Genomic DNA, 27,212 nt, shown 5'->3' with positions numbered 1-27,212 from the left:
CCCCTTGATGGCTCTCTTGTACAGCTGTTCTATATTTGAGGGGGGGGGGGGTGGATGCGTGGTCACCCAAATAGGTTAAGGTGGGGGGGTGCAGTACCCCCACAAATATAATCAAATTCTGTGGGGAACACTGCTTTTATCCCGTGGCAATACCTTATGTTGATGTGTAATGTTGTTTAATGTTTTTATAATTGTTATGCTATGACGTTAGTTTTAGTGTTTGCTTTGTTACCGCCTTTGAGGCATTTCTTGTTGATTTGGGGCTTTGATAAATGTTGATTTGATCTCACTGCACAGAGTCCCGATCGTTCTTTCAGACTCCTTTATTATGTTTGTCGTTTGTTTTTTCGCTCAGGGAGTCAACCTCAGGACCAACGGACTACAATCCGGCCCGACCAGAACTACCATCTGTGGAGCACGCCTGCTGGAAGCAAGGCCAGAAGTACGTCTTTTTACTATTACTTAGACTTCTACTCAGCTCTCAAGTGAAACAGCCTGTGGAGGAAATTCTTAAGAGAACCTGATAAATGATTCATGGACAAAGTTTGGCTTTTGTTATATTTAATAAAGAAAGTCAATATACAAGTAAAATCAATCCCAAATGTAGGAACAGAGTAACTTCATCCTCAGAGGATAGAGAAAACACAGCTTACAGTGACACTATGTAGGAGAGAAAAGCCAACTGGTCCCACCCTTACATTCCCTTAGGCATCATCTAAACATCCCCATCATTAAAACACAAAACCCCCTCGTCCGTAACCATTTGCATATCCCCCCTTTTACACTTGCTTTACCCTCCTGCAATGTAAACCCTCAACCAGTGGTGGCGCTAGACTTTTTCGCTGCACGTCAGGATCTTAAAATGTCCGTCAAAATCCATCATTACCAAGCCCCCAGGAAGTGCGCCGGACTCTGAGGAGTTGTGGCCAAACGGCGGTACTACACTTCCGTATCAGTCGCTGGGCCCGGAAAGACTTTTTCCCATTACCTAACATTGGGAAAGAGACATCTGTAAATCGATGGATAATTTTTTTTTAAACTAAATAAACTACCCAGTATGAACATTTGTATAGCCCTTATTAAAAACATTCGGTCGTCAAGTTGTAAAATGTGCTAATAACGTTATTCTCCTCGGCACGTTAATGTGTTCAGTACTACATGAGTCTTACCTTTACCCACGATGAGAACGGATTATATGAATACTTTCTTGACGTTTCGCTCTCTCAAAAGTTGGGCTATTTTGTCTTCATGCGCCAATGAGCAACTCTCATAGGAATGAACGAGGCCCCGCCTCCCACGCTGTATCCAGTTCTTATTATACATCATGATTATTACCCGTCGGGCTCGTGACTGTAGCGCCGTGTTATGCATGCCCACTGCACCTCGCGGGAGCGCCTGCAGCGTAAAGCAAAAGCTCCCAGACATTTCAATGATTTGTACGGCTAAGTTAGGTTTGGAACAATTAGGATGCTCCGATCGAGATCGGCCGATACTCACTCTCTACCGATCGATCGGTGCTCTCTAAAACATTGCCGATCGCGAGAGCCGATCGCATGACGTGAAAATACATGACACTTTTCTCTGTGTGCGGCAAAACAAGCTCGCCAACATGGCTTCACCGGTCTGGCATTATTTTAAGGTGTGTTTTAATAGCGGTCTGCAACGTGTGTGAAGCCGTAATCCTGCAGCTCCGCCCGCCGGACCGGTGAGCGGGACGAAACACACAGGAGTCAGACCGAACACACTTAGCTATTTATCTACCTCTGGAACAAGATAAACTAGTTATTATAAATATATGTATTCTTCACTGTCGGGTCACTCATTACTGGATCAGTGAGCTGCATGAGATACTGACAGGCTGTCAGGAGAGAGAGAGAGAGGGGGAGAGAGGGGGGGAGAGAGAGAGAGGGAGAGAGCTGTTGAGGGTTTGTTCTAATCTGTCAAAATGACGGACTGCTTTCAGATTTCTCCGTCATTGTTAAACACATACATGACTTAAAAAATACAATTTACAGTCTTAAAGATACATCCGAGTATAAGACTATATGTTTTAAATGATTATATTACCCCACACACATGTATATTAATTTGGGGGACAACGTCTCTAATGCATTTCACTGATCTGTGCTTCCTACTTGCTGGGATATTCGGCAGTACTGTGGTAGTTTAATGGGAGTGTGTTCAGATGTGAGCGGACAGGGATTTACCTCATGTGTTTTACCACATCAGGCCTGCAAGGTAATTTCCTATGAAATTGTAAAATAATTTAATCCATAACCCAAAACAAAAAGGTTAGCTAGCAAATACAATTGACAAAAGCAGCAAAGCCTGACAGCGTCTGGAACTACGCCACATTTAGCATTTTCCCTAAATCGGACAGAAACATGTAATCATCAAAATAGTTACCAATTCCCTTCCAGGTTATTGCTGACTCTGCTAATCCATGGATTGTTTTATCTCTGGATATCAGAAAAGTCCTGTTTTAGATCTCAATACTTTTTGGAGAGAAGTAGAATACACAGTTACGCCACGTGAATGCCCAATAATGAAATATAATACATTTAAGTTTGTTTGTATTTATTTATAGAAGGACCATGCATACACAAACATTAATCTCAGCAAAGAGAGGAGATGCAATATGCCAGATTATAGCTATTTCCATCTGTGGTGCTCAGGCAGGTTCATAACAATCAATAAATAATAACATTGCATGATATCAGTCAAACAATTTTAAAACCTGATTTAAGTACAGCTCAATAAATGAATACATAGCACACTTGAAATACACTTATGATCTCGGTCACTCAACTAATTATAAAGCCTGATTTAAATACAGGTACGAACATAATACTTAGTACACTTCAAATACACTTAAATAAAATATCTAAGATATAGCATGACGATACAGTTCAAATAAAAAAACAAACTCAGATTACAGTGTGATTAATGTTGGCATGACTGGTTGCTTGATATCATCTTTCTTGCACCAAAAGAAAACGAGTTAAAATCAGTACAGTCGATTTTTGTTTTCACTTTTTACTGCTGATATACAAAAAGTAACAAATCCTTCAAACAGTCACCAAGATTGAGGTGAGCTTATGTTCCAGATAAAGCTTTTTCACAAATATGCTGCTTCTCAGGATTCAGATGTTGAACTTTTCCACATTGCTATATCAATTAAATTGGGATTATTGTGCAGCCCTGATCACTAGGGCTGTACCCGAATATTCGTCCGTTGGAGTTCTATTCGGGTTTCAATTTCGTTATTCGGACATTCGTTTTGTTTGTTTTCCCCCGTTTTTTTTCCGAATTGATTGAAATCTTCAATATCAACGTAAGAGCTTGTTCGGGGGGTGCTAACACTTAACCATAAACGTTAGCGTTTACTTTCTCCGTCTTTATATGTAGATATTACTTTTCTCCGTTAATCTCCGTCACGTTGTTTCCATAGCAACAACAACTTCCTGTCAACAGCGCTACCTCTCCTTCAAAATAAAAGCATGTCCATAAATAGGAAAGCCCAATTACACTTAAGACATATACAACCTCAACGAAAGTAACTAACAAACACAATGCGATATCCTTTTCAATTTCAAAGAACACAATTGGGTTACATCAACAAATAACTATCAACCAACAATACTGTAGAATAAAAAAAGGAATGCCCTTAATACACTAAAATACACGCGTTGAAGCGGTTTGCCCCCCGCGGGCCGAATATTCGCTACCGATTACGACCGAATATCCGGAGCCCGAAAATGGTATTCGGGACAGCCCTACTGATTACAGAGAATTCAAACCTCGTGATTCATGAAAGCAAAGATCTACAGAAAATGTCTCTTCTTAAGGCGTCTAAAAGAACTCTCTACCTTCCCCGTATGGAGCCGAATTAGATTCTTTTTGCACATCAACCGTTATTTGAAGGACACAATTTGTCCCTCCGTGGCAGCGCTGACCTTCGTCCTCCACACTGTTGCTACTGTATAATGAGTTTTTGACAACCCTCAATCAAAGCTCACTCTACTGTTGCACTAATTGCTCTCCGCTCCGAACAGCCGAGTCAGGTAAACGCTGTGCATTTCAAAGCGTGTGTGTGTGAATGCTTCGCCTGCTAACTACTCGCTCATCTCTCTCCAGAGTGCCGTACTTGGCGGTGGCTCGCACCTTTGAGAAGATTGAAGAGGAGTCTGGCAGGTAAGAGCTCCACACAGACGGAAACGTTTTTTTTTTTTTTTTTTACTGTTTTTCCCTGAACGAGGAAAACCCCATTTGAGGGAGAAGTGATTGCTGCTCTGTTCAAATGATACAGTATAGACCAAAGCACTTCTACAGAAATTACCATGCATGCTTCCAGCTGGGAATGTCTGGAATATAATTAGAGACGTTTGTTACCGGCGAGCTAAGGGAGGGAAGCAGTCCCGGAGGGCGGGGAACGTGAAAGGAAAATGTACAATTAGGTGACTTTCTAGGAATGCTCAAGAATTAATTTTAACTGCTTTATTCACACTTGGGTTTCCTTTAATCATGGTTATCAATTTGTATTCACCGTACACTGACTCTACAACTCTTGAGCAAGGAAATGATGTGAAAATACACGCTTTGTTGAAGGAAATGTACGATCAGACGTTTTTAAAGGATGATTTGTAACCGAAGTCTCTTGCCTTCAAATTGAAAACCCTAAGAGAGTTCCTTTAGATCTTCTGGGAGTCTAAATGGCAAGCGCCTCACGATGACTTGTATCCCCCCCCCCAGCTTCCGTTTCTGATCTCATTTCCCGCCTCCCAGTCTTTACAGGATGGCTTTAACATTCGTTTAACTCGTCTTTTTTTGTCTCAAAGCAATCCTCTTGTCATTTCCCAGACTGAGGAACATCGAGACGCTGTCGAACCTGCTCCGCTCCGTTCTGCTGCTTTCTCCAGGTAAATGCTATCTTATCTCTCCCATAATGCATCCTGATGTAGCTACACAGACAGCTGGCTGCCAGCCACTCTATCAACGAGATGATGATGAAGCCAGGTTGCACATAAAAGTTGGAGGATGAGTCAGTTCATTGATGTGAGTGTGTGTGTGTGTGTGTGTGTGTGTGTGTGTACCCGTGGGATTCTGATGTTGTGTATTTTTGTGAGCTTCAGTTCTGTTTTGGGGGGTGTTGTCTGCAAAGGTGTGGGGGGGTGTGTGGGTGTGGGGGGTGGGTGTGTGGTGTTGCGTCTGACCATATGTCTTTGGTTTTGTGCACCTTTAGAGTTGTGTGGGTGTCTGAGGGTTTCTGATGTTGTGTATTTTTGTGAGCTTCTGTTTTGGCGGGTGTTGTGTGTGTGTGTGTGTGTGTGTGTGTGTGTGTGTGTGTGTGTGTGTGTGTGTGTGTGTGTGTGTGTGTGTGTGTGTGTGTGTGTGTGTGTGTGTGTGTGTGTGTGTGTGTGTGTGTGTGTGTGTGTGTGTGTGTGTGTGTGTGTGTGTGTGTGTGTGTGTGTGTGTGTGTGTGTGTGTGTGTGTGTGTGTGTGTGTGTGTGTGTGTGTGTGTGTGTCAGACTTTCACAGTTATAATGCTTCCAGAAAGGTATAACGGAAGTAAAGAAAATAAGTGTTTGTTTTTTAAATATTGTGATTTTCACTATTGACATTTTATTGATCAAATGATTAATCTAGAAGATAGTTAAAGGAGACATGTCATGCTTTTCCGGTTATTACCCGTCCCCTTGTGTGTTATGAAGGTTTTTCTGCATGTAAACGGTGTGCAGAGTCACAAACCCTCAAAGTACACCCTGTGTAACACAGAGAAGACCTCCCCAAAACGCCTCGTTGGAGATACGTCATTGTCCATTTGATTTTTCCGGGTACGGCATGATGTCAACCCGTACCCGGAATGAAATGGACCAATCCGCTGAGCCGTTACGTTAACGGTCCGTCTACACGACAGGCATACAAAAATCTTGAAGCTGGGCGTGTCTGAGGCTTGGCGATTTCTCGCGCCCAACAACCAATCAGGAATCTCCCGCCCGCCCCCGGCATACAAAGCAATAGCAATGTTAAAACGAAGTAAACTGGATATAAACTCCCCAAACAGGCGAAAACCTACCAGTTTCACCCACTGTCTCTGCCACCTCGCTCCATGCCTGGTTCCTCCGGTTTGTATCCCGGTAGATGAACAGAGACGGATCATACAGCACCGGGTGATTCACTACCGCTCCATTTTTTTGAATATGAGGAAATGACCTGCGTAGTCTCTCCCAGCATACACGCGGTTTGATTGGCTAGCGCTTGTACTGTCAGATTTGCATATGCGGGATTTGATTGGCTGATGCCACGCATCGAGCCTCAAAAGTTGAACATTGTTCAACTTTTGATGCCGATAGATGCTCGTGATGCTTGCAAAGCCATGCCATGCTCCCCACAATGCAGTTCGGCGAAGATTCAAAATCAACTACGTCACCCCATTCAAGTGAATGGGCGAAGCGTTGAAAGCATTTTTCGATGCCTGTAGTGTAGACGGGGCGTAAGCCCCTGCTGATTGGTCCAAATTGACCAATCCACGGACTTCCTCACACACTCAGTGCAGGCAGCTCTGCTGATTTCTCCTCCCTGGCTGCAGGCTGATAACAGACAGTTGGGAAATTCTCTCTGCAGACTGTGGAAATTGATGTGAGATATTGTACCAAAGAAGTGTGATATATGTAAAAGGGCAGAAAGTCTTGTTGCAATCTCCAGACACTAAAAGAGGTCTGTTGAGTTCCCTGGTAATTATCAAATAGTAGCAGTTAAGTGAATACTGTTCAAGCAATACCTGTGTTTGTGTTTTATAGTGATTTCTCTGTTTTGATCCTTTCATAAATGTGAGGACTAAAATGGCGAGAGACAAAGGGCTGTAAAAAATAAGTTTTATTGCAGTGGGGGAGGTCGAGGTATGCAGCACAGGGTGAGTGGGCCAGGGGAGAGGAAATTCTGTTTGAGATCTCTGGCAGGCCAGGTTTTAAGGAAATCTATGTATCTTGAATGAGTATATGTGTGAGTTTATACATTCCTGTGTGTTAATAGTTGAAGGAACAAAAGGTAAATTTTTCCTCTCCAATATAGAGAGGTTTTTTATAGATTTCTGAAACAATGTTCCCTTTTTTGTTAGAAATAGATGAGCACAATAGTTTTTTCTTTGACTGTTTAACTGTTTATCAAAAGAGTGTTTTAAGCTATTTGTGAAGAAGGAAGATGCAGAATTAAGGGTGATTTCTGTTTGGAGTGTAAAGATTATCCCTGATAATGTTTTCTGGGTTAAACCATCGATAGGCTTTACAAATGGGGAGGGGCATTTTCCTTGAGTTTTAATGGGGTGCCTTCCCAACACCTGTGGCTTTCAAAGCTGCCAGACGCTGATTTCCCTGTGAGATAGCGTTTTGGTATCTCCCCAATGAAACGCCACCCCTTCTTTTGTATTAGGGAAATGTTTTTCTGGTGGTTGGGCCTCTCTTCATGCACTGACAAGACGATAGGATGTCCGCAGGGCGTGAATAAGGGCGGGAGTACTCCACACATTGCTTATATGATTCTTTGAATTGTATAGTAATGTATTATATTATATCGTATTGCATTATTATTACTACTTTGTTTAATTAAAACGGATTATTGTTTAACTGGTATCCTGGTGTCTTCTAATTCCTTCCCTGTTATGATTTCAAGCAGGACTCGTCAAAACAACACGCGGTGAGGAGTTGGGTTGTAAACACCCCTACCTCGCAACAAGACCCATTCTCACAGCGTTTATCAACCTTTCTCTTACTCAATATCAAGCCGCACTTATTGTTTTCACTTCGGCTGTGACTTTGTGTGTGCTCAGGGTGAGTTTGGCTGTCGCTAAACAAGGAAACAACACCTCCACGGAGCTCAGCGCGATTCACAACGTCCCGACCAATCAGAGCACACTGTGCTCACAGGGAGGGGGGGGGCTGGAGCTATTGGAGCTACAGCGAGCCGTTAAAGGCAGAGAGTGAAATGCAGTGAATACACGTAGTTTACAGAGATGCTGTTTAAGAAACCAATGTGAGTTTGGAAAATTGCACAATATAAATCTATTCTAGTCGACCTCAACAATGGAATTATGAGCAGTGGAAATGGCCATGACATGTCTCCTTTAATATATTGTTTATTGCGTCCCAAGTTTGCTGGAGATGATTGTGATCTAAATAATGACGTGTCCAAAGCCTTTACATGCCACTGCTGGAACAACATCATTTCCCAATTTGGGATTAATAAAGTATATAACATTGAAAACATTTATAAATAATGCATTTAGTAGAATCTAAACGTAACTTTTTTTACTGTACGTTTTGGCTCATCTTTGGGAAATGAAAGCACTGATTTGCGCTCGGGGAGGTTGGCAAAGTGGATGGTGATTAAAAGAAGAGATATTACGCTCGTTTACGAGCTAGACGGATCTTAAGAAACTAGTTTTCGTATTGTGGGTTTGTGAGCAAGATGCACTCCAGCTTCAAATGTTACTGCACAATCACTCAAATACTGATTATTTTCTTAATTAAAAGCAAGCAAGCGGGAACATTTACAGCAACGCTTCAGTGTAGATAAAAGGCAAAATAAGATGAGTAGATATATTAAGCATAAAGGCAAGCACACGTTACTAAGTCCTAATCCAACATGTACACATCCATATGTACTAGATGACTACACATATTTATCATTTTTAATGTTAATTTAAACATCACATTATTGTCTGAACCGGTATATTGCGACATTCCTAAATAATATATGGAAATAAAACCTACTTCTCCGGAACATTGAGCCTTTTCTTGTCCGGGAATCAAAGCCAATGAATCTTTACTTATTGGTATGTCTTAAGTATTTGAGATGTGTTGTAACCTTTGACTTCAAATCCTTGCATCTGGTGTCTCTGCCTCGTGAGTTTCAGATCGATTCTCTCCCCAGTTTCTCCCCATTTAAATAATATCATTTTGTGTGTCGAATCTATGTATGTTTGTGTGATTAAATGTGTGTGTGTGTGTGTGTGTGTGTGTGTGTGTGTGTGTGTGTGTGTGTGTGTGTGTGTGTGTGTGTGTGTGTGTGTGTGTGTGTGTGTGTGTGTGTGTGTGTGTGTGTGTGTGTGTGTGTGTGTGTGTGTGTGTGGGTGTGTGTGTGTGTGTGTGTGTGTGTGTGTGTGTGTGTGTGTGTGTGTGTGTGTGTGTGTGTGTGTGTGTGTGTGTGTGTGTGTGTGTGTGTGTGTGTGTGTGTGTGTGTGTGTGTGTTGTTTCCCCAGACGACCTGTTGTGCTGCGTGTACCTGTGTCTGAACCAGCTGGGGCCCGCCTACCTGGGGCTGGAGCTCGGTGTTGGAGAGACGGTGCTGATGAAAGCTGTCGCTCAAGCCACTGGTAACACACACACACATTTGCACCCAAACACCCGCTTGTGGATCCTCAGCCTAACTGCTAATGGCGCCCCATCGCTCATCAGTCGGCGATGCGGCTGCTATTTACCGCCTCACTCTTGTTTCCAGGGCGACAATTGGACAAAATCAAGGCAGATGCGCAGGAGAAAGGAGATCTGGGTCTTGTGGCCGAGAGTTCCCGTAGCAACCAGCGCATAATGTTCCAGCCGGCCAGTCTGACGGCAGGGGGCGTGTTCAGGAAATTGAAGGAAATCGGCAGCATGAGTGGGAACTCGGTGAGCCGGAGAATAACATTTCCATTAGGAGGAGAGCCGGCCTGGACGAATATTGTTGTCACTCTATTTGGCTCTTAGTTTTTGGGTCCAGAGGGGAAAAGAAAGGAAATGTGATTGTGTATCGAACTCTGAATTATTACTTTATGAGTGTCCTTCAGAGGGCAGAGGGTAATCTCTCAGCCTGTGAATAAGTCGTCACCTAGCTGGAATTCCTCATACTCATTCCTTCCCTTTTCATTCCTGCTGTGCCTTTTTTTTTTATACTCTGGTTTGAACATGGAGTTTGTACTCGCCAATGACCTCAGTCTTTTTGCATTCTGTCTCTTCTGTCTCTTCCTCTGTGAATCTCAATTTCCTCCCGTCTGCCTCAGGCCATGAATAAGAAAATCGACATCATCAAAGGCCTCTTTGTGGCATGCCGTTTTTCCGAGGCGCGCTACATCGTCAGGTAAAATAACACTCACACACGCACACACACACACACACACACACACACACACACACACACACACACACACACACACACACACGCACAGACATTAATGTGTGTGTGTGACCACAGTCCATATAGATGCACAGATGCTGTCTTTACTCCTGGTGTGTATGTTCAAGCATGCAGTCTTTGGCAGCAGGTGTTTAATGGGCGTTGGCGCTTACAGCTGTGGGTCTTGTGGTTTTGATTGACAGGTCCCTGGCTGGGAAGCTGAGGATCGGCCTGGCTGAGCAGAGCGTCCTATCAGCACTGAGCCAGGCTGTGTGCCTCACCCCCCCTGGACAAGGTAATATTGCATTTTAAAGGATAGTTTCTCCATTTATTTCTGTTTTTAAAACAACAGTCAGGGGTCTATCTTCACATTGGACCAGTTTAATCTTCTGTTTGCACTGGCCTCAGAGAGATCCCTTCCTAAAGGCAATCGGATAAATCAGTTTTCGAAATAGCCCAATATCACAAATAACACATTTGTGTCAGGGGTTTTAACTGTGTGTACAACCGATGACACCCTCTGTACTAAGACCCTGGCTGTGCACGAGGAGAAACTCTCCAGAGAAACGCCACAATTAACAGAAAGAAAATGGAAGGGACATCAGGCGTAGCAACATAGAAGGGATCCCTTTTTCCAGATCGAAAAAAAGATAAGAAATTCACAACATTGACAATCCAAATGATTATGTGAGTGAATAGAAAAACATGGTTCCCGGTGGATGGCAACCACCTTTCCGTTCTGAAATCAACATACGGTTTCAAAAGTTAGACGAGTGAGAACTTTCCAAAGTGCATTGAGTTGGTTGGATAGAAACTTTTTCTCACCGTTGAGTAAGTGAGATCTTTTTGTACTTGTTGGTGTGAAAAAAAGAAGTAGATAAAATCCCACCTAGGAGGTCACGCTGAAGCGGAGAAAGGTGGGAGTGTTAAAGCAGGTAATAATAACTTTATTTATAAAACTCGTGTTAACACTGTGTTAAAAATAATCTTCATATAACCGCTCGGTTGCAAACAAAACCAACTGATGACCAAATGCGTCTCCTCAGTGTTGATGTATGAAATCGACACAGCTTCTCACTAGGGTGCATAATCACTTTCTGGAGGAAGTTATGACAGTCTTTCTCTCACCACCTGCTTTAGCACTGATCCGACGTGCTCCCGCTAACACCACCTACACCAAATTAAATAAACTCGCTTCTCACTCATTAGTATTCGAGGCGTACTCACGACCGCAGGTACGCTTTGATAAGAGTCAATTAGGCCAGAGCCTCGTGGCGGACATTTGCATTGATCTGTGGGCTGCTGTGGATTTTCTAAACATTTTTATTTATTTATTTACTCCATTATTTAATCAGGCGGGTTAAGTCAGTGTAAGTTCTTTGTAGGGATAAAATGGATCTTTACGACGAATAATTCATTAGCTATTACCATTCAGTCGTGTTTTTAAATATATCGTAATTATTAAAGGGGCCCTTTTATGCACTTTGGGTTTTCCCTTTCCTGTTTGTTATATAGGTTTTTGTGCATGTAATGTACATTGTACGGGACAGGCTAAGGGGCGGGACATATCTAAGAGGTTGACCAATCACAACAGAGCCTAACCAATCAGAGCAGACTGGGCTCTGGTTTCAGACACTGGCCGTTTCTCAATGTCGTGTGAACCTGCTGCAGAGCCACTATTTCAAGTATACTACGTCATCGAGTGGCGCCGAATGCTGGGCATTCATCATGCATTACAACAGTCCTTCGGCGCTGATGTCGATGATGTAGTGTACTTGAAATAGTGGCTCTGCAGCAGGTTTACTCGACATTGAGAAAAGGCCAGAGGGTGAAAAGAGGTGCTGCAGCACAGGCAGTATGAGAGAAACAAAGAGCTTTTTGAACATTAAAGCATGGAGACATGTCCCAGGAGAGACACTACATACTGATATACACCTGAACATCAGCAGGAGAGGACTCTTTAAAGTAGAGACACTACATACTGATATACACCTGAACATCAGCAGGAGAGGACTCTTTAAAGTAGAGACACTACATACTGATATACACCTGAACATCAGCAGGAGAGGACTCTTTAAAGTAGAGACACTACATACTAATATACACCTGAACATCAGCAGGAGAGGACTCTTTAAAGTAGAGACACTACATACTGATATACACCTGAACATCAGCAGGAGAGGACTCTTTAAAGTAGAGACACTACATACTGATATACACCTGAACATCAGCAGGAGAGGACTCTTTAAAGTAGAGACACTACATACTGATATACACCTGAACATCAGCAGGAGAGGACTCTTTAAAGTAGAGACACTACATACTGATATACACCTGAACATCAGCAGGAGAGGACTCTTTAAAGTAGAGACACTACATACTGATATACACCTGAACATCAGCAGGAGAGGACTCTTTAAAGTAGAGACACTACATACTGATATACACCTGAACATCAGCAGGAGAGGACTCTTTAAAGTAGAGACGCTACATACTGATATACACCTGAACATCAGCAGGAGAGGACTCTTTAAAGTAGAGACACTACATACTGATATACACCTGAACATCAGCAGGAGAGGACTCTTTAAAGTAGAGACACTACATACTGATATACACCTGAACATCAGCAGGAGAGGACTCTTTAAAGTAGAGACACTACATACTGATATACACCTGGAAATCAGCAGGAGAGGACTCTTTAAAGTAGAGACACTACATACTGATATACACCTGAACATCAGCAGGAGAGGACTCTTTAAAGTAGAGACACTACATACTGATATACACCTGAACATCAGCAGGAGAGGACTCTTTAAAGTAGGGACACTACATACTGATATACACCTGAACATCAGCAGGAGAGGACTCTTTAAAGTAGAGACACTACATACTGATATACACCTGAACATCAGCAGGAGAGGACTCTTTAAAGTAGAGACACTAGATACTGATATACACCTGAACATCAGCAGGAGAGGACTCTTTAAAGTAGAGACTCTACATACTGATATACACCTGAACATCAGCAGGAGAGGGACTCTTTAAAGTAGAGACACTACATACTGATATACACCTGAACATCAGCAGGAGAGGACTCTTTAAAGTAGAGACACTACATACTGATATACACCTGAACATCAGCAGGAGAGGACTCTTTAAAGTAGAGACACTACACACTGATATACACCTGGACATCAGCAGGAGAGGACTCTTTAAAGTAGAGACACTACATACTGATATACACCTGAACATCAGCAGGAGAGGACTCTTTAAAGTAGAGACACTACATACTGATATACACCTGAACATCAGCAGGAGAGGACTCTTTAAAGTAGAGACTCTACATACTGATATACACCTGAACATCAGCAGGAGAGGACTCTTTAAAGTAGAGACTCTACATACTGATATACACCTGAACATCAGCAGGAGAGGACTCTTTAAAGTAGAGACACTACATACTGATATACACCTGAACATCAGCAGGAGAGGACTCTTTAAAGTAGAGACACTACGCACTGATATACACCTGAACATCAGCAGGAGAGGACTCTTTAAAGTAGAGACACTACATACTGATATACACCTGAACATCAGCAGGAGAGGACTCTTTAAAGTAGAGACACTACATACTGATATACACCTGAACATCAGCAGGAGAGGACTCTTTAAAGTAGAGACTCTACATACTGATATACACCTGAACATCAGCAGGAGAGGACTCTTTAAAGTAGAGACTCTACATACTGATATACACCTGAACATCAGCAGGAGAGGACTCTTTAAAGTAGAGACACTTCATACTGATATACACCTGAACATCAGCAGGAGAGGACTCTTTAAAGTAGAGACACTACATACTGATATACACCTGAACATCAGCAGAATAGGGCCCCTTTAATGTTAGGACACAAATAGATTATTTAGGACATGTTAATCACTGTGGAAGTAAAAACAACGTCTTTTGGTTTACCCAGTGTTCTACAAAACACGTGCATGCCGCTGTACACTGCAAGTAATCGCCCGGATGTAAAGCCCCGTATGTTTCCAGGCCCTTTGAAGTGTTCCTGAACTTTCATCAAGCGAGTATTCAGTCCAACACATGTTCAAACATTCACACGGATCTGTTTGAAATGCATATTTTCCCCCCCGTCCTTCCTTATAGGTTTCCCTCCCGCCGTGATCGATGCAGGGAAGGGGATGAGCGCTGAGAGCAGGCGGGCCTGGATCGAATCGAAGAGTCTCATTCTCAAACAGACTTACTGGTGACTGAAGCCTAAACAAACGTCCTTTCACTTTGCAGTCTCTCCTCTAATGCCTCACCCCTAAGCCCTGTCCCTTATTCTCCCTCACTCCTTCTGCTCACTTTCTCTTTGGACCATATTGATTTTCCCCCTGTCTTTCTTCCCAACTACCCTCCCTCACCTGCCGCACCCAGCGAGATGCCCAATTACGACATCCTAATCCCCGTCCTGCTCAAAGAAGGCATCGATGAGCTACCCAATCACTGCAAGCTCACTCCAGGTAAGGCGGCCAATCAGGAGTCAGAGAGGCAACAAGATTCAAAACAACGACTGGTGTGTTTTTATTGATCCGATCAGTGGAGGCGAGACACTTATTTTAGTTGAGTCATTTATCACTTCAAGATAAAAGATACCGCTAAACTGAGGATAAGCTCCCAATTACGCTGTTGTCAGTCTATTTGTGATGGAGCCTTGGCACCGAGGTAGACGATGAATACCCAGACACCTTCTAAACGCTACTACACTGGGACACTAAATTGTCCGTTGTTGGTCAGTTAGACAAATCGAGGCGCTCGTCTGGCAGGTAAACGATTGTTGTTAAAAAGCAAGATAGTTAAAGGAGCCGGTTAATTACCGGATAGCACAAGCCAGTTGGACACAACGTTAACGTCCTCTCGGGGAGCTCAAATGAAGAGATGTGTTCGGTGTATTCCATGATGTCACTCGGGCTGCTTTGGAAGCTAACTTAGCCTCTCAGCCCCGAGGGGACGTGAGTCAGGGAACTTTCATATCGGGGCCAAACTATATTAAACTGTTGTTCTGTCCCAGAAGCAGTTGTGGGTGTGATGCTGCCGATGTGTCATGCGGCATTGAAGCGAGTCGCGGTTATTTATTTATTTCCCTGCAGAAAGATCTGCCTCGCGTTTATAACCCGAAGGCCTGTAACCGAGCCCCCCCCCCCTTCCTCTCCATGAAGTTGCAAATGATGAAAACTTCTCCTCCGCAGTTAGTTTCCCAAACTTTTCCGAATGGATGAAAATGAATGGATGTTTTTCTTTGTGTCGTTGCCGTCGACGTCCCGTTGTTTTCCGCCTCTTGAATTCTGACGCCACCTCCCTCCTCCCAGGTGTGCCTCTGCGACCCATGTTGGCTCACCCCACCAAGGGCGTCGGCGAGGTGATGAAGAGGTTTGACGAGGCGGCGTTTACCTGCGAGTACAAATACGACGGAGAGCGCGCTCAGGTTAGTGTGTGTGTGTGTGTGTGTGTGTGTGTGTGTGTGTGTGTGTGTGTGTGTGTGTGTGTGTGTGTGTGTGTGTGTGTGTGTGTGTGTGTGTGTGTGTGTGTGTGTGTGTGTGTGTGTGTGTGTGTGTGTGTGTGTGTGTGTGTGTGTGTGTGTGTGTGTGTGTGTGTGTGTGTGTGTGTGGTGTGTGTGTGTGTGTGTGTGTGTGTGTGTGTGTGTGTGTGTGTGTGTGTGTGTGTGTGTGTGTGTGTGTGTGTGTGTGTGTGTGTGTGTGTGTGTGTGTGTGTGTGTGTGTGTGTGTGTGTGTGTGTGTGTGTGTGTGTGTGTGTGTGTGTGTGTGTGGTGTGTGTGGTGTGTGTGTGTGGCAAAGTGACAACTGTTTGTTTTTGGCTCCAAACATATGTCGGCTGAATTCTATGCATATACCTCTCGGCTGTGTTCTTTGAGTACGAGGTATTGCATTTCTGTGACACCTGCTGTGTGTTCACTCGACTGCCTACTCCCACGCATGATGTTTCAGTAAGGCGTTTATGTGTGTGTGCGTGCGTGTGCGCCTATTCTTTTAAGATAAACAGTAGTGTTGCTTTTGCCGTGGGCCTGTCGGCAGAGAAAGCGACTTCTCCTGCCATTATGGACCTGGGAGGGGAGGTGGGAGGGGAGAGGCTAAAAGCGGTGAAGGCGAGACACATACGAGGAAGAAGGAACACTAAGACAGAGAGAGGAGACGGCGCAGGGACTGAGGAAAATTGGAAAGAGACGCATTGAGAGACACCGCAAGAGAGAGATTGTAATGTAAACCCCTCCAGCTGTATTGTTAATGTTGGACAGTCATGCCAATAAAGTGCCTTTTGAACTGAACTGAATTGAGAATAAGAGAGAGACGGAGAGAGAGCGAGAAAAACCCCATGACGTCCTCGTCTTCACTCCCTCTCTCTTTCTCTCTCTCTTTCTCTCTCTCTGGTCTCACTGCAGTGGACATTACCTCACACAGCCAGCAGAGGGACTCTTGATACACGACTCAGTAAAACTCTCTGTCTGTGTGTGGTGTGTGTGTGTGTGTGTGTGTGTGTGTGTGTGTGTGTGTGTGTGTGTGTGTGTGTATCTGCGTGTGTATCTGCGTGTGTGGCATTTGATGAATCAAAAATAGTGTGTGTGTTTTAAGGGAGAACATGTGAAAGAACATTGTGCACGAGATGGTACTGAAAAAATAATTGCATTGTAGTGAGCAGCGGTCCCTATTAAGAAAGGAGAAGATAATAGAAGAGCATGAAGACAAGCCACACATGGTTCCTGTCGTTATGAAGCGTCCACTGTCCAGAAGGGTTGACTTATTAATGCAGAATATATATTATTATTATTGACAAAAATCGACAAAAGTAACCAAGTTCAATACCTGCCTAAATCCAGATTAAAATAACTACTTTTATGGCGTGCAACCAATAATTGTAAGGTTTCTTTGATATATAATTATTAATTTATTACAAATAATTTGCACCGGGAAGGGTAGCGGTGGCAATGTACGCAACTCGATGCTTTCATTCACATCATGGGTATCAGATGATGTGGACAGAGGGTGTCAAATGAAATACTTTATTGGTACTGGTATCACTTTAATGGTTTAACGGCCGCGGTTCAACTCGTACGCTGCCATGTCTCTCGGCCAAGTCATATCAAGAATTTACGACCTGCTGTTCGCCTAATCTGACACGGTGACAAAGCAGAACACGGTTAAGTGGTCTGATCTGTGCATATTGCGCACGGCTCGTGAATTACTTTTGATGTGTCCCATGGTCAGCTGGCCGTTCTTCCTTTCATGCATTGTTCACACGTCCGTCCGTCAGGCTCTATCGTCTAATCTGAGCTTTTACTTCTTCAATTTGTCGTCTATTGCCATTGATTGTATTGTGTGTTTGTTTGTACCCCCCCCCCCCCCACACACAGATACACATTCTGGAGAACGGAGAGGTGCGAGTGTTCAGCCGCAACCAGGAAGACAACACCACCAAGTACCCAGATATCATCTCTCGCATTCCCAAGGTAAAACAGCTGATCACACCGCTCAGCCCCGCGGGGGGGAGGAGAGTCGCTCTGAGCTCTGATTGTCAAACGAGGGCTTTTACAGCCGTGCGGATAACAACTGAACACCTTCATGTCGCTCACACGGTCTCTCATTTCGCCTATTCCTCTCAGCCTGTCTCTTATCTGTCAGGTTTTGCTCTCGACTGTCTCATCTGTTCCTTTGTTTGTCTTGTCCTCTTCAGTTATCAATGCCACTGGTCATTCAATCCGTCTTTGTTTTCATTTAGAGGTGTTTTTGTTTTTTAACTTTTATTTGGGTGGGATTTATTTCTTATTCCTTTTTAAGAAGGAGGGCAGATTTAAAAGACAATACAACCATTTTTTTTCATTTCCTGGTTTTGGTTTTCTTACATATAAGAAACAAACAGAACATAATATAATGGGAGGGATGCAACCCTCTTAATGGTCACACATGCAGAGCACACAGCATGTGTTCTCTGATTTTAACCCATCCGAGTACCAGGAGTCTAGTACCAGGAGCAGTGGGCAGCTATTGTACGGCGCCCGGGGAGCAATGGGAGTGCGGGGGGAAGGGGGGTGTCCGGTGCCTTGCTCAAGGGCACCACGGCAGGGCAGGAGGTGATCTGGGACCTCTCCAAGTAGCTGTCCACACTCCATATTTTAGGTCTGGTCGGGGACTTGAACCGGCGACCCTACAGCTCCCGGTCCAAGCCCCTACTGACTGAGCTCACAATCCCTCCCAGCCTCTTAACTTATTTCTTAAAGGCAGTGTAAGAAAAAGAAAAGAAAAAACATAGTATTTATACGTAATTATCGCATTCCTAACATCCGAAAGATTTATATGACGGAAAGAGAAATTAAATAGTAATAATACATCAACATAAATAAATATGTACGTGGCTACTGAGGATGCGTATTTGAGTTCCTCAGAAACATGTCTAATAGATGGTAAAACTGGTGGTTAAATTGCCAAATTAAGACGATGTCTACCCGCGTGGAGAAAGGGGAAGAGACCACCACCACCTGATGCTTCGTCAGGGGGCCGGGGGTTATCTGAGCACACACACTGCCTTTAGCGCCTGCTGAGTGTGTTTTTCTGCTTTAGTCAGGAACTGCAATTACTTTCCCAAAAGAAAGCTGCTCTCTCCACAGAGACTTCATTCACTGTGGTTTTGAGTGTGAAGGTTGTCCGAGATGAGACTTTAAGATACTGTGTCGATAAAGTACCTCCTGCTACTTTCCTCATTTCCTTATTATTATTATTATTATTGAGATCAACTGCAGATTGAAGCAAATCGACTCGGGAACATTGGCTTTGTGTGCCAAGTATCGCTCCATATTTCACACCCAGTCATTATTTACTGCCATCAGCTGCAGGTTTGAAGCAGTGACACTTAAATGGCTCTTAGCTCTGACATCATGTTGTTAGCCCCATAGTAGAACGAGTAGACATTTTATATAACACCATTTTAATGTTTTCCCTTTGAGCGCTTTGATGACATTTCCAACCGCATTTGGACGCAGTTTCATTCATTTCACAGCAGACGAGATGTGTGGGCTGTTCCTCTTGCGGCAGCTTGATGTTGGAAAGCTGCTATTACATCCCCAATTTAAGCTGCTACTCTTACAGGGTTCCCACGGTACCTGGAAAACATGGAATTATTTTTTTAATTTTCCAGGTATGGAGAAGTCATGCAAACTGAGCAAAAGTGAACACTTACATGGAAATAGAAACAGTTGTCCTGGAAATTGTTATTGGATCAGGTGTAAAATAGTAATACAATGAAACTATTGAGCACAGAATTAAGATGAGTTTATAAAAACACTTTACATGTGAACAGCTTTTACTGCAGATAGAAATGGATGATCCCATGTTGTAGAGCATGCTCTTGGCATCCTATATTGGATGTTGGAATTTGATGCAGGCAACTTGGTGATATGGACTTTAAAAGTATAGTTTCGGATTGGTGGACTTCAGGAATAATAACGTTACTCACGATCTCAATAGAAGGGTCAAATACATGCATTTCCCATCCAACACGGGAGCCTTGACATCTACAGTGAAACTTCTTATGCAAGTTTATCCTCAAATGTAAGTAGCTGTGTTTAACTGTGGTAAACTTGGGTTTATCAACGTTAGTTAGTAAGCAGTGCAATCTTGCTAACTAGCTAGCAGTTTGAGTTTGTTTTGAATTTGGATTTGTTAATGATGTTAGCAAGCACATGGAGTGCAGCTTGCATTGCTAGCTAACTACCAATACATTTTCACATTAGGCTGTGACATTACTTCTATACTAGTTGACATGAATAGTCTTGATACATTTTGTAACATTCATTCTTATTTCTACTTTGAGCTATTTTGTGATTTTTCGTTTTTTTCTTAAAAAAAATCATACTAGTAAATAGGAACATTTGGGGTGAGACATTTTTGAAAATTCATTGATCATGCCTAGACTGATTCTATACATCTATACTGTTAAGCTAAGCTTACTAGTGGGGTTGCTGTACTGAGGAACCACAGGGGAACCAGCCTTATGTTTTCCCTTTTAGGTTCATTAGTAAGACTCATAATCTCAAATGTGTGATGCATTACGGGAGTGAGTGACAATGACACGCGGCAGATTCAAGTCACATTGGAAAGATGACTCTCAATACAAGGACTGGATTGGAGAGGTACCAGGAGGAGATGTCCACAAGGCTTATTGCAAGTTTGCTGCAAGTCATTTGACATCAGCAATATGGGGGTCGCTTCCCTCAAGAGCCATTCAAAAGGACAAACCCACACCAAGTTAGCTGGACAGCTACATAATGAAAGAAGAATGACAGATTTCTTGACTACAAAAACAGGAGAGGGAAGAAGCGGCCCAACAAGCCAGGATATCGAAAGTGACAGTCAGGTGCCCAGTACCAGCAGTGAACAGCCTACGGAAAAAGGCTCTGGAGCTCAGGGGAAAACTTTTTTTTCAAGCCAAGCTGTATTTGAAGCAGAGATTCGCTGGGTCATGAAGATGGTCAGGTCACACTTCACAAGCTTCAGGGGCCTATAGATCATCACTTAATATGGTACCTGGAAAATCAGGAGGTAGCATGGAAAAAAAATTCACGGCAAGCGTGGGAACCCCGTCTTACTCTTCGGAAAAGGGGGAAAAAGTATTCAGATTCTTAACTTGACTAAAAGTACTAATACTGTTAAAAAAAGAACATTTCAAGTAAAAGAAGTGCATCGAGAACGGTACTTGAGTAAAAGTATTTAAGTACGACTCGGGAAATGTACTTGCAGCATAAGGAGTAATAGTACTTATTGCAGAAAAAACACAACGGATATTTTTATATTTTAAAAGCGAAAACAGCAAATCCATCCATCCATCCATCTTCTCCCGCTTATCCGTGGTCGGGTCTCGGGGGTAGCAGTTCCAGCAGAGAGCCCCAAACGTTCTTTTCCCTGGCCACATCAACCAGCTCTGACTGGGGGATCCCAAGGCGCTCCCAGGCCAGAGAAGAGATATAATCCCTCCACCTGGTCCTAGGTCTACCCCTTGGTCTCCTCCCAGCTGGACGTGCCTGGAACACCTCCCTAGGGAGGCGCCCAGGTGGCATCCTAACTAGGTGCCCGAACCACCTCAACTGGCTCCTTTCGACGCGAAGGAGGAGCGGCTCAACTCCGAGTCCCTCCCTGATGACCAAACTTCTCACCTTATCCCTAAGGGAGACACCAGCCACCCGGCGGAGAAAACCCATCTCGGCGGCTTGTATCCGCAATCTCGTTCTTTCGGTCATGACCCATCCTTCATGACCGTAGGTGAGGGTAGGAACGAAAATGGCCCGGTAGACAGAGAGCTTTGCCTTCTGGCTCAGCTCCCTTTTCGTCACACGGTGCGGTAAAGCGACTGCAGTACCGCTCCCGCTGCTCCGATTCTCCGGCCCATCTCACGCTCCATTGTTCCCTCACTCGAGAACAAGACCCCGAGATACTTGAACTCCTTCACTTGGGGAAAAACAGCAAATCTTCACATTTAAATATTTGTCAACAAAAACACCTCTAAGCAAATTTGCTGCCAATTCATTTTTTGTTAACCCAGTCATGGTTTTAGTCACTTAAATATAATGTTGGGTTGTTTAATCTAGACCAAATAGTTTAATAGTTTATAAGTATTGTCAAAATCTGAATTAGTAGTAAATAAATCTGTATAATAAATAAAATGGAGTAAAAAGTAAAACATTTGCTTCCAGAAGTATAATGCAGTATAAAATGAAAAGTACCTCAAATGTGTACTTAAGTACTGTACTCGAGTAAATGTCCTTAGTTACTGTAGGAGCCAATTAACAGTGGGTATAAAGGTAGGAACCTGTGTGTGTGTTGGTGAGAGGTTCCGCCGGAAGGCCCATACAGTTTTTGACCACACACGGAGCACACACACACACACACATACACACACACACACACACACACACACACACACGGGATTAAAAACAAAGCAAAAGGTATTGTGTAAACCATAAATATCGTGTGGTGAATGAAACAAAGAAACCAGTAAAAAAGGGACTATTTCGAACTGGAAACGTTGGTTCTGACTTTTATTCGGCAGCCAACAAGGTGTGCGTCAATTACACCCACCAAGCGGATCCTCAGAGGCTCAAAGCGTTGGCTTAGCCTCGACAGTTACTTTCCACCACGTCTCCTTTTTATATTTAGTGTTTCACCCTTACTTGCTTGCACCAAATTAGTTTTCTCCCTCCACCCGATGGCAGCGAGAGGCAGGGATGTTTACTTTACTCTCTCAACGACTCGATAGTTACGGATTTGGCCGCCAGCATGAGGTCTGGTTGCGTTGAGTCTGTTCCAGCTTTTTCTCTCTCTTCGCTGTTGCGCTTTGTCCAGCTGCACCTGTTGTGCGACTGCCGCTGCTCCGACGCACTATTCCCAATCAGATGAATTGGAGGACTTGCGTTTTCGCTGCATGGCCTCATTTGGTGCGACTGCAGCCTGAAGCTTATTTGATTTATCCACCGTGGACTCGCAGCAGGCGAGAGCCGCACTGACCACGGTGCTGTTGTGGTCCGGCTCGTTAGCGGGGCTGCAGGAGGCCGACCTGTAACACTCGCATCCTTCAAAGTCTTAAGGAAACCTGATCACGTCAACATGTGTGATGCTGTCCTGGCAACGAGAGTAAATGCTGTTTTTAGGGCTACGGGTTTAGTTCCATTCCTATCTTACTTTTCATCAATATCCTCTATTTGTTGGTTCTCTCATTGCTTCTACATCTCAGAAACCGGTGTATCACCAGGTCGGTTGACACATACGAGGAATTTGACTTGGTGTCGTGGTGCATACATATAAGTAAAACAAAAATAAAAAACACAGATAGAGAACTATTTTAAGAAAACTATAATAACATTACAAATACAAAAAAATATAGCAAATTACATCTGGGTTAAGAACTGCACACTGAAAATGTCCTGCTTCAAATTAAAGGCTTTTTCCTCGTGGTCTGTAGCACTGACCGCGAACCAAAACAAGCCGGGTTCAAATCCTGCCAGTGACTTCTGTTGCGTGTCGTTCCCCGTCTCTCTTCCCCCGTCCTGTCATCTCTCTCCCGTCTTCTTTCTAATAAAAGAACGTATACAAATGTCTCGGAGAGAAACACGAAGTGGGTATTGGTCCTCAAGTTAGCTTCGTTAGTGATGCGCCTGGACGAAAGAGACACGGCTCGGATAAGATAGGAACGTTTATTATTACTCAAGTGGAAGCCATGATAAGAGGTTTTGATTCTATAGATGATGGCAAAGGAGCGTGGGGTGCAACGGACCATCTGTAGAGGCTATCCATATATCGAACTGGCCTTTAGTCTCCAGGAAATGAATGCAGTTGACGCGCCTTTGATGGCAGTCCAAGCAGCAGAAGAGAGATCCAACGTATTTAAAAAATATCTGTTTAATTTGAAATCTAAATATTTTGTGTGCAACCGCTACCAATTAGCTGACTATCGACCAAAGCAAAAAGCCCAAAACATGTTTAATAAAGAATACGAATTGGGTAAAACGGGAAGTGTGGCCCCGGGCTAGGCTCCATATTAGCTGTTATAATAATTCATTAACTTAGCCTGAAGCACAAAAGGCAATTGAATGAATATATAATGGCTAGATAGAATTCAAGGCAAGATATGTTGGCTCTTCCACCATAGGTTACGAAGAGAAACAACATAATGCTGTCCAACAAGTCCATATCACGATATGATGAGAACACATAGCACAGGGCGGAGTATCTACCTGCAGGAAATGGTAGTTGGACATCCAGACTCAAATCAATATCATGTGCTGGTGCATCATGATGAGGTCGCCCAGTGTGGTCAGACGCTCACAGAACCGGGGCGACCTTTTCCTAACTCCTAAGGAATTCTGCTTCACATCTTTCCTTAACCACATGCTGCGGAGGTTGAACCTGATTATTTGGACGGTTCGACCGCAGTGAGGTTTTGGAGATGCTCAAACTGCAGTTGGTGTGAACCGTCTCACCTCATCAAGCTGTCCTGAGGAACACCGACATCTTTGTGCCAGCTCATGGAGAGGTCGCGCCGGCAAACGGAAAAGTTTACTTTCCAGCGCCATCCACCCCTCTTTCTCACTTGTATCCGTTTGTTCTCTCTCTCTCTCTGTATCTCATAATTTCACGTAACATCTGCCCTCTTCAGTTTCTCTCACACTGACTTTCAGTTCTCCATTTTTCTTTTCATAACTTTAAAAGCTACACGGCTCTTAGTCTCTCACCTCATGACTCTGTCTGCTGGCCACCTGTCTCCTTCTCCTGTGTCGTCTAATCATCGCTTCTTCTTCACTGCTTCCTGATGATATCTGTTCGTTCCACCTCTTCTCACTGCTCTCTTTTCACCTCTCTTCTCACTCTTGTCTGTCACTCGAGCTCTCATCTATTGTCAGCACTTTGATACAGCCCTCTCTGCCATTTTTACCTTTTTGCTCTGAGCCTCTTATAGCCTTTCCCACCACTTCTCTCACTGCTTATTTACTCGCAATCGTTTTCTGTCTCCTGCTTTGTGTCGATCCTCTCAGCTGCCGTCTTCTCACCTTTTTGTTGTTTTTGCTTGCACCTCCTCTATCCTCATCTCCCTTCTCACCATGTGTCTTTCGCACTATTTTTCCACACACCCCCCTCCCTTTTTTTAAAAAACTTTTTCCTTTCACTTATTGTGCTGCCACTTTTCGCTCCTTGCCCCTTCCATTCTGTACACTTCTTACTTTACATTTTGTAAAAAAAGATATGTTGCCACCCTCTCGCTGTCTCTGACCTTTTGTTCTCAACTTTACTTCTGCCTAAAGTGAGAGATTTGGAATGAGAAACTCTTAATCATAATGAAAAATGTGTTTGTGATTAATTTGCACGTCGCCAGGAAGACGCAGCGTTGTCCTAATTGTCTTTATTGAAACAATTATCTTGTGTTTATTAATGTGTCTTAATGACATTTAATTTACCATGACAATACAAATAGCCAGTTGTTTTAAATGAAGCTTCCATCCAGGAAATCAATTGCTAATCATTACCATGGCAGACAATTGATTTAAAGAAATAGCTCGAGTTGAGGATTTCTATCCTTAGCGCTGACATTATGATGTTATGGTTACATCTCTTTGTGTTGGCGCATTCTCACGAACACAATGCGTCAACTACGCCTCAACTTCACACCGTCGCGCATCCCCTGCGTAGAGGAAGTCTGATTGGATTCTGCACCTTTCTGAATTATTTTGCATATTAATGAGGGAAAGCTCATTTTCCCAAAGCTACCATAGTGCCTTAATGCTTCTAATTATGAATTGATATTTAATACATTAAAGGTGGGGTAGGTCATTTTGGAGAAACCAGCTCGAGTGGGCTAGAATTTGAAAATACACAACCGGAACGAATCTGCCACTTCCTTACGGAGCCCCTCCAATGACCAATGAGGGCACGAGATGAGTTTGTGCCCAGATGGGAGGCTGACAGGCAGGTAGGCCATCCAGTTACTTTAGCCGGGTCGGCTAAAATGATTGGTCGTGCTTTTTACAGCGCCACGGCTTCCACTGACGATTTTTTGTCACAGCACTTCAGATATTCATTGCTATCGGGATGTTAAGAGCATTCCATGGAATATAACAAAAAGTGTATCTCGAGCCGGTTTCTCAAACTTACCTACCCCACCTTTAATATTAATTTATAAATACACGAATTAGCGTTTTATTTAGCCTAATAACCTGTTCAATATAACTTGTTCTGTTTGATATGTATAATACGTTGTTACCGCCTCTCTCTTAACTCTGATTGGCTTTCTCTGATCACCGTTTTAAAGTCAATTTAGAGCAGGGGTGCCCAACCTTTTTTTTAACCGAGAGCTACTTCTAAAGTTGCCGGTCTGCCGAGATCTACCAGTCCACATAGAGAGGCGTAGCCATTACTGACGGCCTACTACCAGGTAAATACACACTTCTACTTGTATAAAACTGACCTTTGTACGATTAATACTTCATAAAATACTGCAGATCCTTTATCTCACCTCTTTCTAATCTACACACATACAAGTACGTAACTGAAGTCACACAACAGTGTTGTTGATACAGAGTTGGAGTTTATTCACACGTCACATACTACAGTGGTATGTTTTCAATAAACATTGAACAGTGCTGCCACATATGATACAGGAACAAAGAAAAGACTCTGAACTCTTTCTTTGCCATTATATCAAAATAGTGTTGCTACAAAAGTATAAATTAGGCTTACTAATAAGACAACTCAGATCTGAAGCTACTCAGGAATCTGCTGCCAACGTGCAATAAGAGACAAAATTAATAGAATCAAACCCTTTTTTGTTGCATTTTAGTCGAGTATAAAAATAAATGCCTTTTAATAGGATGCAAGCAAGTTTCTTAACCTGAATTGATAATAGACTATAATCAAAAATGTAAGTTTGCATTCTTATACAATTTTGTACAATAATTATAATGACTAAGTTCAAACAAACTAAAACTCACAGCTGATTAATAACGGTATCCAACTTGAGTTTTTATTATATCAAAAACCTGTTGAAATGCTACTGTTATTGTTGTTGTTTACTGTCCCCAAAAGCGCGTCGGCAGCCTCCAGGAATGCTTCTTTCACAACTTCGCCGTCTTTGAAATACTTCATGTGTTTCGCAAGAACGTGACACGATAAGATGCTCTGGTAGCAGCCTTGCTCTTGTTGTTGGGCCTGGTGAAAATGGACTGCTGTGCATTTAGCCGTCCTTTCAGGCCCCTCCCCTTTTGGAGCGGAGGGCAGAATTAGGAGGGAATTCCGTCTCGTAGCGTTTGTGCACTGTTTTGAAATGCCGCTCCTAAATGACCCTTCTTCGATAAAGCCACGCTCGCATTGCAGATGAAACAGATGGACTTTGAATTGGAATAGATACAAATGATCATCCTCCCACTCGGAGTGACAATTATATATTTTGGGCTTTTTTTTGCTTCTGCCATAATTGCGGTCTTGTGTGTGAGCGGACTAACTCCTGGTGTTGA

At 43.3% G+C, this 27,212-nt stretch overlaps 1 protein-coding gene across 1 annotated transcript in view; it reads left to right on the top strand.

Moving 5' to 3' along the window:
- Nucleotides 1-27,212, top strand: part of lig1 (ligase I, DNA, ATP-dependent) — a 99,046-nt gene that overhangs the window by 40,280 nt on the left and 31,554 nt on the right. The window contains exons 11-18 of the mRNA XM_034104894.2: nt 9,257-9,370; nt 9,496-9,662; nt 10,034-10,110; nt 10,350-10,441; nt 14,315-14,414; nt 14,588-14,673; nt 15,520-15,635; nt 17,577-17,672. Of these exons, the coding sequence (XP_033960785.1) occupies nt 9,257-9,370; nt 9,496-9,662; nt 10,034-10,110; nt 10,350-10,441; nt 14,315-14,414; nt 14,588-14,673; nt 15,520-15,635; nt 17,577-17,672 (848 nt within the window). The remainder of the gene's footprint in view (nt 1-9,256; nt 9,371-9,495; nt 9,663-10,033; nt 10,111-10,349; nt 10,442-14,314; nt 14,415-14,587; nt 14,674-15,519; nt 15,636-17,576; nt 17,673-27,212) is intronic.

The sequence above is a fragment of the Pseudochaenichthys georgianus genome, chromosome 17, assembly GCF_902827115.2.
Source record: "Pseudochaenichthys georgianus chromosome 17, fPseGeo1.2, whole genome shotgun sequence".
NCBI lineage: Eukaryota > Metazoa > Chordata > Actinopteri > Perciformes > Channichthyidae > Pseudochaenichthys > Pseudochaenichthys georgianus.
This window is presented reverse-complemented; position numbering and strand designations above follow the sequence as displayed.